The sequence below is a fragment of the Parasteatoda tepidariorum genome, chromosome 6 (genome assembly GCF_043381705.1).
Source record: "Parasteatoda tepidariorum isolate YZ-2023 chromosome 6, CAS_Ptep_4.0, whole genome shotgun sequence".
Taxonomy (NCBI): domain Eukaryota; kingdom Metazoa; phylum Arthropoda; class Arachnida; order Araneae; family Theridiidae; genus Parasteatoda; species Parasteatoda tepidariorum.
Genome location: NC_092209.1, coordinates 9992007 through 10014175, shown reverse-complemented (window position 1 = coordinate 10014175; position 22169 = coordinate 9992007). Strand labels below are relative to the sequence as shown.

Here is a 22169-nt window from a genome sequence, read left to right as displayed (position 1 = left end):
AACTCCCCTCATTGGTGACCCGGACGTGATATGAACTAGCCAACATTGATGGATGGTTCACATTAAACAGTTGATTTGCTTAAAAATATACTGCTCAAAGAAAAAAAAATCCGGTGAAGTAAATAAAGTCTCCCGGTCAATAAACAATATTGAAAGGAAAAAAATGAGCGAAATGCTATAAACAAAAATAAGAAAAATAATAAGCAAAATGCTATAAAAAATGAAGAAAAAAATATAATGAGCGAAAATGTTATAAATATATAAACAGCATTAATCAACTAGTGGTAATCGTTCATCGAATTCTATCACAGATAAAATTTTAAAAGGGGAGTAATGTGGCGTAACTACCACTACAAATATTAAATACCAAATCACTAGTATATAGAACATGTTAACTCGATTCTATCTTGAGGACCCTTTTGATAGATGAAAGTTGGCATAGTCTAAGATTAATCTCCCCTCTTTAAAAATAATATCCCCCATCGGCATTGTCGTAAGTTTACCAACACTTAGTTTAAAATATTTAAGTTTTCGATTACTACTTTAATCTCTTTTATTTTCCTAAACCATGTCAAAAAAATTCCTTTTTTTAAATTTTTAATAGGAATAAGTTATATTTGAAATTGGCCTTGATGTGCTAGCTAAAACGAAAAACTATTCCTTACATTTCCTCAATATTTTGTAGTTTATTTCTTTTTTTTTTCTTTCTCAGCAATGATTAATTAAAGCATATGCTTAATTAATCACAAAGCATTTGCTTAAAGCATATTCTATTAATTATAAATTGTATAATTTATAAGGATAACAATTATTTTGTCTCAATTTCTAAAAGGTTTCGTTTCTCGATTTTGAGGGTTTTTTTTTCTCTAACGAAAAAATTATATCTTAATTTACCAACAACGAATTTTAATAATGTTGGTGAGTTTATTTAAATTCTAGATTCACGATAAAATCGTCATAATTATTGTATGGAAATTGTTTACAAACTAAAAAGAACTGGAGTTTTTTTTATACGCTGCATAATGTGGCATTGCGCATCATAAAATTTTTTTTTCTTTGTACCTGACATTATTTTCCTTTTTCACCTACTCTCAACCATAGAGTCTCAACAGGTAACGTAATCCAAGAAAAAAAATATAAATTTCTGACTTCATTTGTCATTTCAAGGTTTTCCAGTTTTTTTCATTCTTAGATCCACATCACGATTCCATTCTTTCCGCCGTGCATTCAACTTCTTTCGACACTACAAGAAAGTGATTTTTCGAACGGTAGGATTTTTGATCGTGGTGCGCATTGACCCTCTCAGTCCGTTTGTTGTTATGGTCAACAGGTGACGTCAACGCCTCGCGCTGGCATGGCGGTTCAATGTAAAAAGTGAATGAAGTATCTATCATATGTTCTGCTCTAGTTATTAACAACTAAACTATGGAAGTGTGATATAATTCATAAGAATCTCAAACATGGAAATCAATCCGGACTTTGATGCCGGAGAAGTTGCGCGAACTGTTGCGCTAGCTGTCACTAATCTACACAGTCGAAATTTATCATCTGACAGCGGTAACGATGAAACACCTCTAGTCCGAAATCGTGAACATAGTATTAATACAAACATGGATAATGAAGATAAAACTAAATTAGTGTCTTCTCAAAGCTCAGGATGGAAAGGTAAATAAACGTACATGAGTACATAAGTCACATATATATAAAAACACCGTTCTACAGTTATTGTTATAAATATCTACATTACACCTATGTTTTGGTTTATACATACATTTTCATATCTATATTCTATCAAAACGTATGATGTATTTTTGTTTATGATGTATATTTACTATTTTACAAAGTTTAGTTGATGTTTTCTTGTTACCATATGTTTTCTAAAAACACCCTCTAACTTCCTATTTTCCCTTGAAAAACAGTGCAAGGCATGCTCTTATTTTTTAGTTGGTTGAGTAGTTTCGTATTTTAAATTGATTTAAGTAGTTGGTTTATTTTTTACAAAGTGTTCAGTTTCAATATTTTAACTGTGGTATTTTTGGGCATGATTTTTTTCACTTCTAAAATGCCCAATTTTTTTTATTTATTTTATTTACATATATTTATATGCAGTTAAACTTCCTTCAAAGACTGCCTCAAGACAATGGAAACCTCTGATGAATGACCATATGTTTATGGTTCCAAAACTTTTCCATAGGATTTACACTACAGGGAACCTTTAAATCAATGATTTCTGATTAAAGGGCACTCCTTGCTGCTAGCATGAGTTGTATATCATGGTAGTCAACTTTTTTCCATTTTTTCATCTTTGGTCTGCAATATTTTAACTCATTATTACTAAACATAGCTTTTACCATCTTTTATTTACATTTAAATCATTGTTAGAAATTTTTAAGTATTTATAAAATAGAGAATCATAGATTGGGCAATTCATTTGCACCTACTATAGATAAACAGCATCCATCAAGGGTGGTCAGCAGGAATTGCAGAAATTTTGTTCTTTTCATTTTCTATTGAAATTGTTAAGCATTCACGCAAAAGTCAATCATAATTTCGTCAGTTCATATCACAAATGAAGTGCATTCCTCATGTCTGATCTTCCAGAATTACAGGTATCTTGTTCTTTTAACGTAGACAATTCGTAATGTGTCATCTGCCAGATTTCAATTCATGTAGTTGGTAATAATAGTATGAATGTAAAGAAGTTAGCTATAACTTTAGTCATCGTTTGTGTATTATGCATTTTTAAAAAAAATTTTTTTTAAATTTTTGTTTTTTGGTGCTGTATGATAATTATTTTTTAACAACCAATTCATTTATAACTAACTCTGAATGGCAGCTACCTCTTAACACCAGTCATAGTTCCAGTCATAGATACAGCATAGTTCCGCCAGGGACTCTTGTCCAGTGGTTATACTGTATATATATATATATACAGTCAGACCTCAATATAAGGTCATCCGCATATAAGGTCACCCCGCATATAAGGTCACTTTTCCAATGTCCCGGCTCACTGAATAGGAATTCCTTGTTGCAGATTATCGGATATATATGGCCAAGTTTTAAAAATCGTTATCGCTTATAAGGTCATTTTTATCTGAGGTGAGGCGAGCTCTTTTATAACAAAAGCCTATTTAACTTCCTTACAAGGCAATTACCCCTCTCGAGTTCTAGGAAAATGTTGCAGCCAACGAACAAGCTGCAATTTCTGAAATTGTTTCACAAGTTGTGGACAGTGAGGACAATGACAGTGACCCTGAGATTGTAGCTGTAACCCAAGTGGAAGCGTTCAATGCAACAAATGTCACACGAAATTGTTTTACAAACCATGAGGGAGCTGAGGAACATTTTGAGAAGTTACAAAATCTAGAAAGAATTGTTCGAAAAATGAAACCAAAAACGAGACAGACCAGCATAAATGATTATTTTAAATAAGGTAAGATGTAATGTATGTATGTACACTTTGAGAAAATTTGTAAACAGCTTTATTTTAATTTTAAAAAATTTAAAAATCTAACTTTCTATAATTCGCTACTAATTCTGTTAAAATTTATTTACTTAAATAGATAATTTATGGCCGATCGTTTTCGTTTGTATTACCATTTCTAAAAAATCATAGTGTGTACTATTTACGTGCTTAGTTACGAACTGCTAATGAATCGGTTAAAAGGTCACCCCTCTTATAAGGTCACTTTTGCGATGTCCCTTAGGGTGACCTTATATCGAGGTCTGACTGTCTATATATAGACTTAGATAAAATGAAAAACTTTCTGTGCGCACTGATTAACTCTTGTAACTAGTGTCAACCATTTTTTCGCACCCTCATTTTGACAAAATTCGTCTGAAAATCTTGGATTTTTTTTTAAAATGTTACATTTTTATAGAACTCTTATATATAGTCATACTACAGGAATGAGTTTGGTAGCAAACCAAAAAAGCTGAAGATAGAAATTCAAAAATGTGCCAAGCAAAAACATTTCTTAAATAATTGAAAAATACCTGAAATTTGAGCAAGAAAAAATTGTAAGTATGAAGCATTTATCCACAAAATGTTATCAATGTTTTAATAAAATTGTTGATGCAAGATTTTGAGATGTGCTCATCGGGGTGAGGTGAAGTGATGGAGGGGGAATTAAGGGAAGATTTGGTAGCAGTTTTCATCATAACAGTTAAAGCTTGGTCGAAATAGACATTTATTTTTTAAATTTAGACACAATAAAATTATCTATTTTTCTTAATTTTGAATTTCATTACTCAAATATTGAGTAAAAAATCATAATATTAGAAGGGGCTGTGCCTCAAAATCTATAAAACGTGAGGGGGCTAAGGTCCCCTCTCCCGGTTTCCCGGTCCCTGTGGGCAGATATAGACCAAAAGTTTAGGTACTTATCAGTTATCTGGGTACAAGATAAAAATCCTTGTATCAAAATGGTCACTAAGTTTTTAAGCAGTAAGTAAGGTAATTATTATTTAGTTAATAATAATAAATTAAGTTCTGTGTTCTGTATATTTAATTTAATTTGTGTTAATTAATTGTTGTGTTGTTATATATGGCTTTATTGGAAATATTAATCCATATACAATGTTCAGCTTTGAGTGGACATAAACAAGGAGTAAAAAGGAACAAAATTACCTTCACAAACAAAGAAAACACATGACAAATGCATAATTAACACAAAATTAATTGTAATAAACACAAAAGTCAACCTGTGTTAAATCAGTTACAGGCTAATGCAATGACACAACTCGACAATTTTTTTCAGGTGTTTTCTGGTACCTAGCTAATTGTATCAACAATTTTGATAGATTTTTGGTTTTCTCAAAACAGTATAAAAAATACCTTATATTCATTATATTTTTGCTTTCAAATATCTTTTATTTTTCACTGCTTAATTTTTAAATGTTATAATCTAACATAAGAAGTGCTTAAAATGAGCTATTAAAAATCTAGTCAATATTAACTAGCCACAGTTTATGCTTATTCGTGTTTTAAGCATCTAGAAACTTGTGGTTTAATTATCAAAATATTAAAATTTGTTTCTATTTCTTTCAGATTATTTCAAAAATATTCCTGCTCGCCATGTTTTAACGATTCTGGGATTTCTTGGATTTTGCAATGTCTATGCTTTAAGGGTCAATTTAAGTGTTGCTATGGTGGCAATGGTTAATATAGATACCAATACAACTGTTGTTAGTGAATGTTCTGTTGGACCATTAAATGATACTCATAAAATAAAGGTAAGGGTGCTTTGACTTTAAATTATTGAACTTGTTTGATTGGTATTTTTATTGTTAAATATAAACCATTAGGGTAAAAATCTTCCCCGAATTCACAATTTACTGCTTTTTGTATATTTCTTTGATTCCATTTTTTTTTAAATGTCTAATTTCTACTTTTTTATTATTATTCATTTCTGAAGATGGTAGGTTGGTACTTTATTTACGTCGCACAAGGGGCAATTGGCGTAGGTCTGGGAAATGTCCCTAAAGATTATCCGAAGACATGCCATCACAATTTTGATCGCCTGCAGATGTTATAGCTTACCTGCTTTGGTAGCCAGACGACCTGTGCTAGAAGTTTAGCACTCAATGGTACAACAGCTTAACGAAGACCTAAACTATGCACCCTTGGGCCGACACAGGCTGATCAAAGTGGTCACCCACTAGCTGACTAACCGCAGCCAGCAATGCTTGACTTCAGTGTTCTACTGGGAACCGTGTTTTTACGATCAGTTTACTGTGGGACGCTTCTGAAGATGTAAAACCATGTTTCTCCCCATCGGAAAACCAGTATGGGGAATGAACAGGAAATGAGATTCCAATATCTGTGTCTTAATTGTGAGTTATCATATGTATGATGGGGGTGGTTAGTCTAATTTAGTGGTTAGTGGAGGTAGCATCATCATAGTTTTAAGCATATAATAGCCTATACATTTTGGATATTTATCCGCAGAAAAATAAATAAAATCATTTAGGAAACATTTATTTATTATGTAAATCTTATTATAATGAACATAGAGCCACATTCCTAAATTATGAAATAAGAAAGTCTCTTAAATGGATCAAGCGATTCATTCTTGTTTTCTCATCAAGAAAATCATTAAACAACGCTCGACAAACAATGAGGGCCTAAGCCTCCAGTACTAATGCAAAGAATTCAAAATTAAAAGTAAGTGAATTGTTTCCAATGGACAGTTACGAGCATGGGAAGAGATCCATGGTCTGAGGTTTATCGAAAGAGAAAATCGCCAAAAACAAAGCCAACCCAACATTAAATTTGAAAATAATTTGGCTACGGCTAATTTCCAAAAAGACTGTGAGAATTAGTATAACCATGTAACTTTAAAATTTTTGAGGTAAGTGATAGAGGATAAAGAGTTATAAATAGATTTTGTTCTTTGACAGTGAATTAATGAGTTTTACATTTGTTTTAAAATAAAAAGTTAGCTGTTACATTGATTGTAAAGAAAAGAATTAAATATTTATACTAGCTTTTTGTAAAATGTAATAAAAATTAAATAATTGGTTTAATTTAATTAAAATTCGATTAAGAATGATTTAAAAAAAATAAATTTAAGAAACTTCAAAAGCTAGGAAATATGTAATGCCTATTATGCCTATGATGTGTATAAAAAAAAAAATAATAATTTGGAATGAAAAAAATTTATGTGAATCTCTTTAATTAATCGCTAAGGATGATTCACTTTCATGAAATTGTAACTTATGTATGTAGCATACTTTTTGCATTTTTTTTGTAAGGTTAATTATTTTTATTTATTTATAATTTCTTTCTTTATTTTTGTTATGAATAAATTATTTATTAATGGAAACTTATCTTTTCTTTAATGTTTATCACTAGTTGCTTAAAAATCTAGTCACTCAATTAAATATTTTTCTTTTTTTGCATCTCTGCTGTTTTCCCACCTGATAAAAATGGGAGTTATTGTCAAAATTAAGTCTATAATCATATACTTGCATAGGAGATATACTATTATTGAGCAATTATTTTACGATTTAGGACAGTATTTATTCATTAGTTTTGTTACTTTGATTCCAGTTACTAATGAATGATTAAGTTCGATATAAGAATTATATTAATAAATGATAATTTAAAGACAAGCTGACATAATAAATGACTGCAACGTAATAAATGAAATGATTTGAGCAAGTTTGATTTTATAAAGTGCTAGAGTTTTAGTGGCAATACTTCCACAGACATGATATTCTTTTGTTACTGAATTGTATTAACAAGTATGTATTTTACTTAATCACTCTTGATGTGTTATGATTTTCTTTTAGTATACTTTAAGTTTTTTTTCACTTACTTATTTTTTTATTCTTATTTTCTCCGAAACTTGACTGTAACTAGCATAACTTGCTTAAAATTATTGGGTACTTATAACCAGGGATGTAGAAAATTCTAAGAGCCTAATATTTCGTTAGAGCACAGTTTTTATAGTATAAAATTTCCTTCAATATAGTGCTTTATTTTTTTTTTAGTTGCAATAACTTTTTCGAAATACTTTTAGATTAAAATTTTACATTTTTTTTGTAAGGAAGAAAAAAAATATTCTTTTGATTTTGCAAGGTTCTTGAATAAATTAGCATATATGTTTAAAATAATTGAAATTAAAATATATTGAAATAATAATTTATGAACCTAATTTTAAGGTTCTACTCATAAACTTCTAAATTCAAACTACTATTAAGTAAATAAATTGACTTATAAAGTCATTTGTGTTACATATTCTTTCAAAACTTTAGTCAACATGTATTATTTTCTATTCCATTTTTTTACAATAAAAATTTTTTTTGCAATAGACTAAAACTTTGCTCATAGACCCTGCTTATAACTTGTTTGGGCATAACGACTCATCAACCATTTTTATCAGTTATATACAGCTTAATTATTTATATATTTTTATAAAAATTTTGCAACTAAGAATCTATCCTTATATGCTTAAGGAATAATTTAATGTAAAATTTAAGGCTTTTTTTATTTTTTATCTTGGCCTAATTTTGGCTTTTTTAAAAATATTTTTTAGTTACAATAATTTTTTCAATATAGTTTTAGAATACTTTTATCATTAAAATTTTGTTATATTTTTTTCTCTTACATAGAAAAAAATTCACTTGATTTAACGCAATTCTTGAATAACTCAGCATGTTTAAAATAATTAAAACCAAACTATATTGAAGTAATAATTTATTAAACTAAATTTAAGATTCTGCTCACAAATTTAAGGAATTCAAACTAATAAGGAAAGAAATTGAATCATAAAGTCATTTGTGTTATATATTGTTATTCCAAAACTTTTTTCTACAGGTATTATTTTCTATTCCATTTTTTATATTTTTTTTTCATTGAGAAAAACTTGATGAAGTTTTGAAATTTTTTTTTCAATAAAAAATTTTGTAGCATTTTTTTGCAATAGACTAAAACTTTGCTTATAGACCCTGCTTATAATTTGTTTGGGCATAGAAACTTATCAACAATTTTTATCAGTTATATACAACTTAATTATTTATATATTTTTTCCATATAATTTTGCAACCAAAAATCTGTTAATCCTTATATGCTTAAGAAATAATTTAATGAAAAATGTAAAGCTTTTTTTATCTTGGCCTAGCTATGGCTTTTTTTAATATATATATATTTTAAATTTTTTATAACCGTCGTTGAACAGCCGACAAAATTTTTTGGGTTTACGACATCTAATGTTCAACTCCGTAGCCCTGTAATTTTAAACCCTTTCCAGAAGACAAGGGAACTTCCGGATCGAGTATTGGAGAAATTTGCCTTCGTGGAGATTTCTTTGGAGGAACTTATCCGCTGTTGCGTGACATGCAAAGGAAGACCACGAGAACCTCCCAGGGTTAGCCTGACAGCAAGGGGATTCTAACCCATGATCCATCTACCTCTGAGGATATTTCACGTCAGCACTGCGGTTGGTGCAAGCCGGACACGGAATTCGTATCGACTGGGGTTCGAACCCGGTTCGCTTCATTGGAAGGCGAACACTCTATCCCCTGAGCCATAAGCGACTCGCCTTTTTCTTCTTCTTTTTTTATATTTGCTTAAACTATTATATCTGAATAAAATTATTTTTCAGGATGGTGAATTTAAATGGGATTCCAATACCCAAGGAACGATCTTAGGCTCTTTCTTCTATGGGTATTTACTCACTCAAGTTCCTGGTGGACGAATGGCCGAAAAATTTGGTGGAAAATGGCTATTTGGGTTAGGAGTACTTTGCACCTCTGTTTTAACATTGCTGACGCCCATAGCTGCCAGATGGGGTGTTGTGCCCCTTATTGTTTTGAGAGTTTGTGAAGGACTCGGAGAGGTAAGGTGGGTGTTAATAATCTCTAAAATTTGGTATTTTCAGCTTATCAAAATTAAGGATTCATAGAACTGGTTATTTCAGCATCTATACAGATTATTTCATTTATAAGGAATCGGAAGAATAAGTAAAAAAGTTTAAATTACAACCGCATAATAATTCTCATAAATTTTGGAAATGAGTATGTTTTGCTGTGTAAAACCATCAGTTTATTCAATATTTTTACTACAAATAAAAATAATGAATAATAAGGACAAATATTTCTCAGCTACAGGAAAATTTTATGTTTACTGCAAGATAAAATGAATTGCCCCCATACGGTTTATTCCTTTTATAGGGAATAAGAAAAATTAAGTAAAAAGTTTTAAAATACTGCAGCATAATACAGGGTGCGTATCGTTTTTAAAAAGTGCTTAAAATTGCTTATTTTTTATTATCGTTTTTTAAAAGCTCTTAAAGGTGCTTTTTTCATTGGTTGTTTTTAAAAAGTGCTTAATTTTCCCTTTACCCTGTTGATTTTAACATGCAAAAAGACACTGTTCATACTGTTCTATTCAATGTTTTCACAATTAATTCAACCCCAATCTATTTCGGCGTACCATCGGTTCTTAGCGTATGAAAACGCCATTAGTTTTATGATTCAAAATTTCATGATTTTTGACAATTGTCAAAAACTTTTCCTTGCAAAACTAAAGTTTTTTTTTTGACATGACGGTTAAATCCGGATTAAACCGTCAATTGTCAAAAACTTGCCAACCCTGCCTACTTATATATATATATTTTTAAAGTGCTTAAAAATATTTTTGAGTGCTTGAAAAGTGCTTAGAAGGTGCTTATTTTTTGTCGAAAAATTTGGCTACGCACCCTGTAATAGCTTTCATAAATCTTTGAAGTGAATGATACTCTACCGTGCTAAGCCAGCAGTTTTACTCAGTAATGCTAGTATTAATAAAAATATTAAATTAAGACAAATATTTCTCAGCTACAGGAAAACTCTACTTTTATTACTTTTACCCTGTTAAAAGTTTAAATGGACACATTTTTTTGTGCTTAAGCAAATTTTTTATAAATTAAGAACCAAATGTTTTTCTTTTATTTTAGAAAATTTTATCCAAATGATTTAAGGTGAAATAAAAAAAAAAATAAAAACTTTGAGAAGCCTGTAGAAATTTTTTTGAGGCCAGCATATTATTAAAGGGAAAGTAGAATATTTACTTTATCGAATTCATTTTTGTAAAACCAAACGCTTGTGCATGCTGGTTTTCAAAGCTAGTGGTATGCAGAAATGGGAGATTTGGAGTTTTTATTGTAAGAAGTAAAATAGTGTAAGGAACAAATAGTGTGAGGACAATAGTGTAAGGAAACACAAGTAATATAATTATTTTATGTATTTTATTCCTTCTGAGTTATTCAATTATTCTTGATAGTAAATCAGTAGGAAACATTCACATTGTATTTACATAGCTGCAAACTCTATTGGATTTACCAGTTGACTACTGTTTCACCTGGTCTACTGGTTTAATAAAAATTCTCCTGGTTTTTTGTACATTTTAAAATATTCCCTAAAATTGAGTAAGTTTCCTAAAAAAATCCCTGTTAAAGTAGAATTTTTACATAATTTATTGCTTGCTTGAATATTTAAATAAGTATGACTAATACAAAATGAACCAAGCCTCATTTATAATAATCATTTTAAAGCTTTTTTTTTTTTCAGTTTGTTTTTATTTAGAACTCGGTTTTTAAATTAAAAAATTCTTTTAACCATCAATATTAAATTACTTGTCCATAACTATTCAAAATTATGATTTAATATAATAAAAAAGACATTTCATGTTCATTTAATGTCGTTTATAAATGAAAAGTATTACAAAACATTTGCAGTTATAAGTGTAATAAAGTTTTGTATTTTGATGACAAAAAAAATCCCTAAAATTCCCTATATGTATAATATTGAGTATATTATGCAACAGTTATCATGAAATATATATTATTTCATAAAATCTTCTGGATTTTTCCCTGTGTTGTTGACAGCTATGTATTTATATTAAAAAAGATTCAGTTCTGATGTTTTTACTTCAAATTAAAATGATTTAATTAAAAAAAAACTTATTTGTAGGGTGTTACATTTCCTGCAATGCACGCTATGTTAGGTACTTGGTTACCGAAAATGGAACGAAGTCTTTTAGGCACCATAATATACAGTGGTGCCCAGATTGGAACAGTCATTTCAATGCCAATATCTGGGCTGCTTTGTGATTCAGATTTCCTTGGAGGATGGCCATCTGTTTTCTATGTGTTTGGTGTGTTTTTATCTCTTCCTTCTCATGTATTCTGCTTTTATTTTACATTTATAAATGATAATTTATTTTTGATTTTTAAACCAACTTTTTTTTATTAACTTTTTGATTGAAATATTTTTTATTTTGTAGGTACCCTTGGTTGTATATGGACCATATTTTGGGGCATTTTGATCTATGAAACGCCTGACGTTCATCCTCGAATCTCAAGAGCTGAACTATTACTTATTCAAGCTGACAGAAGTGATGACAGTCAGAAAAAAAATGTAAATATATTTTTGCATTCACTTTTTTTTTAATGATAGAATTATACATTCAAGGATTTCTATTATAATAAAATTTTTATCATGACAAATCTGATCTTGTCACATTATTTTTTACTTTCTTGGTTTAAATAATTGTTCTTTTATTGTCTTGAAAATACAGTCAGACCTCTATTTAACGAAGTTGCTAAATCCTGACAATAAGTTCGTTATATGGAAAATTCGTTAAATAGAAAATCACTTTTTGAAATACTTAAACACAAAACAGGTTTTAAATTCATAAACACTAGACACAGTTAAAATGCCAATTGATGCACCTTTATCTTGTAAGCTAGTATCTACTATTTATATTATAAATCTTAGTTATAAAAGAAATTTGCATGGAAAACAAGAATAGAGCAAAACATTGTCCAGTAGTACACTATCATGCTACATAATTTTAAACTAAAAAAAAAGCTAAATTTATGTATAATATTATAGCTGCATTTATTTGCTGCATAAAATTATAACTGCAAAGTAATTTTAAACCTACATTACCATATGAGTTCTTAAGTTTAATTGCTACTGATAAAATCTGTTAGTTTTGTCTGAGTTTTTCGTTTGAATTGCAAACAAAAAGGAATTTTACTGTTTTCTCTAAAAGTGGCTTCAAAAATCAATTCAAGGTCATTTTCCCCATAAAATGCGATAACAAGTTTAAAATGTTCTGAAATATTGGGAAATAGGAAAAGTAGATAGCAAAGAAAATTTCGTTAAATAGAAAATTCACTTCGCAATTTGGAAGTTATTTTACGAAGAAATTTTCAAAATGTTCCTGGTTCCTCAAAAAAACTCGCAAAATGGAAGTTCGTTAAATAGAAGTCCGTCTGTAATTTTCTAATTTTTAGAATTTGCACTTCTTTGTTAAATTTGATTTTGTCTTATTCTTATTCTCTATTTTTTTTATATGAGTATACATATTGTTTTTGGATTTTATTTCAATAGACTTTTTTATGAAAGAATTACAATTTATTGCTTTTTTTTTAGCATTTTATAATTACTTTGCAGCTTTTCATAAAAATTAACACATTTATCATCAAATTTTTAACTAATAATATGTATATAACCTGGTTTATATGTATACCTTCACCAAATTTTTAACTCTAATAAACATGTGGGGGCGGAGTTATCGACAATACCAACCTTCATATATCAAAAGGTACCTCGTGATTGAATCAAGTTTGGACTTGGATATGTGATTTGCCGAAGTACCTGCCCACGGATGCGGGCACCTCTCTTCTTCATCTGTTTACTGGCCCTAGGGCAATTGAGACTAGTGGCTTTGGTTCAGGGAAAAGAAATATCAGTTTACTAACATTGGTTAGCTATCTATAAAGTTAATTACTGGAAGGTCCCTAGAGTCATTAGCATGTTAAAAAAAATGAATTGAAAAAATATGTACAAGATTATTTACATGATTGAAAAATAAGGAAAATTAAAATATAATATATTTACAATATTTACATATTGGCAATGTTTATATATCATGATATTTGTATTAATTAGTGTGAGCCTCTGTTATAACAATGACCCGGTCGTCCCGGTAAACGACCGCTCGTACCGGGTTGCTCATCGTTTTAAGTTTAATAGACCTACAGCTTGCCTGGATGGGACCCTACAGGGTTGCTCCTTCAACGGGTTTGCCGTAGGCGTAGAGTCATGTCTATGAATGCTTGTGTCTGTTATTTGTATGTGGTCTTAAAGTGTTTGGATAAAATCATATCTGATAGTAAGAAGTTTGTGATGGGGTTATAATTTTTGATATCGTGTATCAGTTCTTTATTGAAGATTAGATTAAAGTCTGATGTTGTGCTATTCATAGCCGCACTATAGAAACTGGTGCTTAATTTGTTCATGTGTTCATTTATGGTTTCTAGCTCTAGATCTCTTCTAAGGGTCTTCTTGTTTTGTATCACTTCTAGTTTTTTTGTTTGGGTTTTGTTCAGGCATCTCCATGCAGGGCTGGCATAAGTAATGATAGGTCGTATGCAGGAGATGTATAGCAGTCTTTTTAGGTTCAGCGGTAGTTTTGAATTTGCATTAAGTAGTGCTCTGAGGCATGAAAAGGCAGCAAGTGATTTATTTTTGATTTTCTCAACATGGTCATTCCAATTGAGTTTATCGTCTATTGTAAGTCCTAGATAATCTGCTTTGTCCACAATTGATACATAATTTGAGAAAAGTGATACCCTATTTGTGATAGGTTTGCGTCTCTTCTTTTTTCTAATAATCATTAGCTTAGACTTATCAGCATTAATGGATATTTTATTCTTAGCACACCAATCTTTGATAGGTGGCATGTAGTCATTTAGTTTTTTCACGGCTTGGTTTGGATTTAGTGAGCGATATGCGATGGCCGTATCATCTGCGTAAAAAGCAATCATATAATTAGCATTATCAGTAGTGATCGGAAAGTCACTTGTATAAACTAAGTATAATACAGGGCCTAAAATACTACCCTGAGGTACGCCAGCATTTATTGGGCATTCATTTGAGAGCTTGTTGTTGAGTCTGATTTGGAAGGTGCGTTTACTCAGGTATGAATCAATTATATGTATGATGCCATATGGAAGTGCTTGTTTAATCAGTTTAGATATTAATGCTTTGTGCCAGACGCGGTCGAATGCTTTCGCCACGTCTAGCATAAGCAGTGCTGTCGCTTCGTTTTTGTAAAGGCCGTCGCTTATAAAGTCAATTAGCCTGGTGAGCTATTTTGTCGTGGACAGATCCTTTCTGAACCCGAATTGCTCTTTTGGTGTAAAGTCAGTTAGTGGTTGTAGCCTGTTTAGAATAATTCGTTCGAATATCTTACCAAATGTTGGTAGTAAGCTTATTGGTCTAAAGTTAGTCGCAATTCGAGAGTCTTTTCCCGGTTTGGAAAATAAAATAATGGTAGCATTTTTCCAGATGTCTGGAAAGATATTATTTCTCAGGCAGGCATTATAGATGTTGCATAAGTTATTGAGTTTATTTTGTGGCAGATATTTGACCATGATATTATTAACGTTATCCATGTCTGGGGCTTTTCTATTATTGAGTTTCTTAATTATGCTGATCATCTCAGTATTGGGGAGTTCATCTAAATTATTGAGGCTGTTGTGATTATTAAAATAATCATTATAGATCTTATCAATGGCCTTGTCTTCATTTTCATCAGAGGGTGTTTTATTTAGTTGAAATTGCTCTTGAATCGTATCAGCGAAAGTATTTAATTTATCCTCATCTTTATAGACATTTTTGTTGTCATGGATAATTGGTTTGTTGATCGTTTTCGTGATTTTTAAGGTTTTAGACATTTTCCAGACCGTTTGGTCCTCTGTGCACATACTCGATACTTTGTCTTCCCAATTGTCATTTCTGTATTGTTTACATATTTTCTTAATGTCTTTAGTGAGCCTGTTTAATTCTGCTTTATCTCTTGGGGTTTCTGTGAGTTTGCCACTTTTTTCTAATATAATTTTTGTAGCCTATTAGCTACCTTAGTTCTTGTGGGAGTGCCATGTAGTTATGTTTACTGATGCTAGTTTTAGTGGCATCATTATAGGCTTGCTGAATATCTTTAGTTAGGTTGTTAATAGCGTTGTTTATGTCATCTATGGTGCTAAGGGTTGAGTTACTACTGTTCAGCGTAAGGATATTTGAGTATAGTTCCCAGTTGGTTTTCTTGGTGAAGGTTGGAGCATGTTCAATAGTGGAACCTATCGTAGCAATGACCGGGACGTGCTCACTATTTAGCTCAGTAAGGGTGTGACAACACATGGTGGTGTTGTTGTTGACAATAAAAAAGTCAAGTAGATCTGGCTGTTTATGGGGTGTATAAGGGAAATAAGTCGGTTCCATTGGTGATGTAACCGTAAGATTTAGATCTTGGATATGCTTATGGAGTTCTTTGCCGTGCTTGTTGTTTACTCTACTACCCCAAATAGTGTTCTTGGCGTTGAAGTCTCCGCCTATTATACAATTAACTCCATCTGGTAATAATATTTCCAACATATCTTTGGTTAGTATGTGTTTTGGTTTATTGTATATAGCAGTAATTTTGTAGTAGTCTCTGCTATTTTTGTAAAGAAGAATAGATATTTCCTCGTATCTGTCACAATTGTTATTGCTATATTGTACAGTATTAAGGCTTCTTTTTGCGAAGATTGCGGTCCCACCGCCTCTACAAATAGTCCTGTCTGTTCTATAAGTATTATAGTTTGTAAGTTTTAGCTTAGTGCTAGCATTTGCATGAGTCTTGGTTATTAGGGCGATATCAATATCATGTTCAAGGATAAAATTACTGAATTCGTGGAATTTTGTGCTAATGTTAGCCGCATTCCACAACATAATGCTAATAGGTTTACTATTCATCTTGGTATGTATGATATTCCTCTTGCTCTATTAATTTGACCGCTTTGCGAAGCTGGGGTATGGCATTTAATGCATTTAAGACACTGACCATATCATTTAATTTTTGGAAGATATTTTTGGCCTCGTTTATTGAGCTTTGCATATCTGAGTTATTTTGTCTTTTTAGGGCATCAGCATAACTTTTATTTTGATATGTTCTGTCACTCGGTCTATTATTTATGATTTCCGGCCTGATGGTGATGCCTGATGATGATTTGTGATGATTTCCGGCCTTTCCATTTTGTAGCCAGTGGTAATGTTTATTTCGTTGTCACTCCTATCCGTGTTGGATACTACAAGGCTCCCAGACGGTCCGTGCAGTTCCGGCGTAGCCATCCCTGTCGGTGCCATAAGGGTGCCAGGTAGCCCCGCATCTTGTGGCTGTGACATAGCCGTGTCCCCTGTATCCCGGTCAACAAGCTCTGATAAGAGCTCGGGTGGACGCGAGGTGCATAGAATCTACAGGCGGGGTGGCCGACCGTTCGGGGGTCTGGCCCCCGCGACACTCGGACTGTCCTACTCCTGCAGACCCGTCGATGATTTCGTTATCTATGATAGTAGAGAACTGGTTTCGAGGAGCAACCTCTCTCGTCCGTGGCTGAAATGCATGAGAATCAAGTTAACATGTCTTATATACCAGTGAATTGATGTTTAATATTCGTAGTGGTAATTATGCCACAAACATGATCCTGGTTTATATGTATACCTTTGTTCAACTTCCTTTCATTTCATTATTTATTTTGTATTTATAAAGTAATATAGTGACCTCCATTTTATGTTTTTTGGGTATAAAATGAAAGCTAAGTTATAATGAGAAATCTTAAAGTGAAAAACTTCTAATGTAAAAATTCAAGAACATATTTTGTACATCTAATTATTATTTCTGTTTTTAATCATGTAATACAATTAAGCTGATTTAAATATATTTCAAATACTATTAATTCCTGAAAAATCTTAAAAGCCTTTCTTTCAATATTTTTCTAAAACATAATTATTTAAAATATGTTTGTCAGTGAATGTCTATCAATTTCTTCTTTTGTGTAGAAACCAAATATTCCTTGGAAAAAGATACTGACATCTATTCCTGTGTGGACATTAATGATTACCCATTTTGGACAAAATTGGGGATTCTACACATTCTTAACTATGCTTCCAACGTATTTAAGCTCCATATTACGATTTAATATTAAAAGCGTAAGTATTGAAAGTTTGTATTATATATTTTCCTTTCAATAATTTTTAATTGAACTGTCACAAAACTTTAAAAATCTGTTTAGGTTTGTTTGTAATTTTCCTTATTTGAGTATGGATGTTGTATTTAAACTTAATTTAATTTTTTCTTAAAAATTCGAATTTTAGGTGTTGATTTTAGTTTTCAATATTAAGATTTTTTGTTCTAGCTGTAATCTTATTTTATCTCTATGTTTTATGATAAAATTTTTAAAGAAAATCTAAAAGTGATTTTTTGTATAATTTGTAACTAACTTTTTTAACACTTTCGACCTTAATTTAAAACATGCTAAGTTCAAAATACATTTTAGTTTATTTTAAAAATTATCAACATTTGTGAAAAATTTGTTTGAAAATTGAATTCCTAATTCCTTGAATTTTCTTTTTTGTCTTAGTCAAAATAATCAATTATGCTCATGTAAGTGTACATATTTTATTGTTGTAAAGAATTACATGTTCTATAAGATGTTAATATTTTTAATTTTTCTCTATTTATGTATTGCGTATTTTTTATTTTTTTTACCATAATTTCAATTTACAATACACTTTTTTTCCAATATAATATTATTATCACTAATCTGCATTGAAATCTTTTGGAAACTCCATTAATGTCCGATGGCTCTGAGACAGTGCTTTACTGGGCTGATTGAGACATTTTAAGGCAGTAACTTCGGCCATTTTTTTTTAATTGCATTTTTCATCTATATTTATTGTTTCATATTTATTTTGATATTTGTTTCTCTTTTGCCATTAGAAATAAAATATAAATCCATAATCTAATGTATTGTAATATAAAAATTTAAAATGAAATGTGTCAAAGAAGAAATCTTTAATATCATTTGCCAGTGGAGGAATTTTTAATATTATTTGGGAAATATACAGGGTAACAAAAAAATATAGGGATCATTTTTGAATGTTTATATTTCCAAAATTTATTATATAAATTCAGCGATGCTTCTCAATATGTCGACCTCCGGCATAATAGATTTGACTACAACGCTTAGGCCATGATTTTAAAGCCCGCAAAATGATTTCCTGGGGGATTTTCTTCACCTCTTCTCTAGTAGCTCTTTAAAGGCCTCTCAATGTAGAAATTCTTCGCTTATTCAGTTTGTTTTTCAGATGTTCCCATGGGAAATAAGAGCATGGTGCAGCATCAGGACTGTTTCGAATCCATTGTTCTGGTCTCAAGAATTGCACTTGCTGATCTTTTAGGAATTTCTGGGTGACCTTAGATGCATGTGATGGGGCAGATTCCTGATGGAACTCAGCATCACCATTAGGGTACAATCTGCAGTAATCATCCTTAAGAAAGGGCTTTAATATCTTCTGTATATAATACTCTGAATTTATTTTGGCCCCAGGTTTCACAAACCGAGGTTTGGTCACACCATGGGCGGATATGCCCATCCAAACCATTACGCTTTTGGGATGAGGCACCGTGGTTGATGGTGTCAAGTCTCGCCTGCTCTGCCCGTGACTAAGATATTGAACTTTAGATTTAGCATTGGTATCAGATAGATAGATCCAAGCTTCATCAGTTGTAATGAACTTTCGACATCTGTCATTACGGAGAGGCTTGTAGAGGGGCCATGAACGTTGCCTCCTAATATGCACCGATCTCTCACTTAAATGATGACATTTAGGTTTTTTACGGCATTTTTTCTTCAACTTTTGTTTTAGTTGATAGCTTACAACTTGCTGATTCAGGTTAAGAGCTTTAGCCATGCTTGCCTGTGTTGATGGATCCAGGTTTGATGTCATCTTATCAAGCTTCTGCAAATCTGATTTCTTCAACTTGCTTGGCCGTCCACTTCTTTTTGGTTTTGCATTATTTTGCATCAATCAGAGTTTTGAATTCTTGATGCGACTGATATGACTGAGTGAAATCGCAATACCTTTCTTTTTAAAATGGGTGTGTATAATCCTGTGGCTCCAGCGAAGTTCTAAAAATGCTTGTACTTGACCAATTAGCTCTTTGTCAAATTTCTTCAAAGGCATTTTTTTGATTTTATGAAATAGTATTGCAATTGATAGTCTAATAGCAGAGCTTTAGATCAGTAAGCTATATATGTAAAAAGGTTTTAAAACATTAGTGGTAGTTAGCCACAAAAGTGATCCCCATACTTTTTTGTTACCCTGTACTGTAATCAGAGTAGAAGTAGTGATATTAGCTGGTATTCATAATTAAAGACAAAACTTCTCAAAAGTTTTTAAATTAAGTAGTATTAATGCTTTTACATTTTTTAATAAGGTAAAAAAAATGGGAAATGTAAGTTCATGAGTAGTGTAACTTGAAAAAATCAAAATAAATTCCTATTAAGCACTTGTATTTTTTCTTATTACTATATATTCTAGAGGTTCCCTAACTTTCCCATGACATGGCACACCTAATAGCATGCGTACCACTCTTCAATCGTGGGGACTGAAATCAGTCTTGAGAAAAAATCAGTAGGCTAAATTTCATCAATTAAAGTATTTTTGTTTGATTAATAATTTTTATTTTTATTTGCTGTTGAAAATAAATAAAATGAAAAAAATTTTTTTTTGATAAAATAATACAAACATTTTGTTTTCTCATACTTCTCTCAGTTTTGACTTATTAAATTAATTCTAACAAATGCAAAAAGTGAAATCTATTTATTTATGATCTAAATTTAGTACAAAGGAGATCAAACCTGATGCTCAGGTAATAGTTATTTGAATGACAAAATAAAATTTGATATACTGGTCTCTCACATTTCTTTGTCAATAATAATAAATGAGCAGTATTTTTCTTTATAATAGCATCTGCTAAAAGTTTGTACTGATATATTTCCTAAAGATACTTTTCTTACAAAACGGACAAAGTAACCCTAGTTAATGGCATGTGAAAGTATTGTTCATTAAAAAAAAAAAAAAATCTTTTCTTATTTAACTTTAATTTATTAAGAAAATTTAAATGCTCTTTTTTGCAGGGAAATATCAGTTTTCTTTAATTAAAATCTTTGATAACCTGTGTTTAAAATTAAATTATGGGAAGCTAGGTGGGCAGCTAAGTCAACTCTGTTATGACAATCAGTCATTTACATAAACAAAAGAAAAACAATTACTGGAATAAATAAAAATCGCAACCCATTAACCAATTTTTTAAATTTTTTGCTATTTTAAGTTTATGATTTGTTTAAACTTTTTTTTTCCTCACTCATTCACTCTTCTCATTTATTTTGCTTAGAATCTGCTTGTCTAAGCAGAAAATCAGTTTTTTCTCTTTGTGTTATTCAACAGAGAAACAATTATGGTTTAAAGAGTTATTTTTAACAAGTTTATCTGATTATAAAGCAAGCAAAGTTGTAATTATTATTATTATATTTTTTTAATTTCAAATTATTGTTCTGTATATAAATGCTTAAGTTAATTCCAAATATGAAACTAAACTTTGACTGTAGCAATTTTAAAATGTTTTTACCTTATAAGCCTCTGAATCTAAGCTGAGCAGATTAATCACTCTTTTGAGTTAGTTAAAACCAAAAAAGTTTTCCTTGTTCAGAGCACTGATACTATGCAATAATTTTTTCTATTTTAGGATGGTTTTATTTCTGCTCTTCCTTATCTCTTACAAGCTATTGTTGGATGGGTAACAAGCTATATTGCTGATTATGCCCGTCAAAGACAATATTTTACTATCAGCACCATTCGTAAAATCTGTAACACTGTTGGTAAGCTTTTCTTTATTATTTTAAATTTAAAAATTTTAAGTAGATGGGCAAAAAGATTAGATGGGCAAAAAATTTCAGTTTTTCAATGTGAAATAATATTTAATTTTTTCTGTGGAAAAAATAAACTTTGATCTGGCAAATATTGTGCCATAATTTAAAATTTATTATTGTATTATTTAAAATAATATTCTAACTTACGCTAAAAAATAATGTCAATTTTACAATTAGTTAACTATTTGTTTTTAATTAAAACTGTATTATCAGAAGTTACTGGAAAGATGGCAAAAAGTCATCTAACAAAATGGAAGATATTTGACTTATTTGAAGATATTTGACTGATTATTGAATTGGCAATCCAATGTGGTTGTAATTACTATGCATTTGATTCTAATATCAAGCTCAATGAATTATGATTTATGTTGCATTAACTTTAATTTTATTGTCTTCTCGACCTTCATGTATTATGATTTAATTGTGGTAAAAAAAAGAATCCTAAATAGCTTTGATGTGACTTAAGTTATTGTTGTTTCTTATCCTCTAATTGTCTGGCGAAGATCCAGCAGGTTGTTGACCCTCAAAAAGTCGATGACAAGAAGTGGAGTAGCATATAAATCTTCCTTGGAAAGGCCCAAGCAGTCAAGGATATGTTCGGCTGAGGCCTGCTGGGCTTCACATTTGGAGCAGACTGCATAAGTCTTTCTTCCTTTAAAGTACGAGAGACTATTTGTGTGTCCACTTGCCAATCTGGAAATAGCTATTTGAGATGCTCTATCACCTATATGAACAAGTGAAGAGCCCGGTTCCTTGGCCGCATACCAATGATGTGAGGGGGGAGATCCTCCACTTTTTTGATAGATGGCTTTTGATTTTGGACTGATACTCTGAAAAGGTAAGGGCTGAGGACGAAGA

At 30.8% G+C, this 22169-nt stretch overlaps 1 protein-coding gene across 2 annotated transcripts in view; it reads left to right on the top strand.

Annotated features, from left to right (window-relative positions):
- The first annotated feature begins 1231 nt into the window (after window positions 1-1231).
- The window catches only part of LOC107454205 (sialin), a 32049-nt gene continuing 11111 nt past the window's right edge, over window positions 1232-22169 (top strand). The window contains exons 1-7 of one of the 2 annotated variants that reach the window (XM_016071315.3): window positions 1232-1665; window positions 5051-5235; window positions 9111-9344; window positions 11458-11641; window positions 11771-11904; window positions 17377-17526; window positions 21128-21260. In XM_016071315.3, coding sequence (XP_015926801.2) covers window positions 1461-1665; window positions 5051-5235; window positions 9111-9344; window positions 11458-11641; window positions 11771-11904; window positions 17377-17526; window positions 21128-21260 — 1225 coding nt within the window. In that variant the 5' untranslated portion in view covers window positions 1232-1460. Of the gene's footprint in view, window positions 1666-1731; window positions 3434-5050; window positions 5236-9110; window positions 9345-11457; window positions 11642-11770; window positions 11905-17376; window positions 17527-21127; window positions 21261-22169 lie in introns of those variants that run through there. The other variant, XM_043052033.2, reaches the window with a different exon arrangement.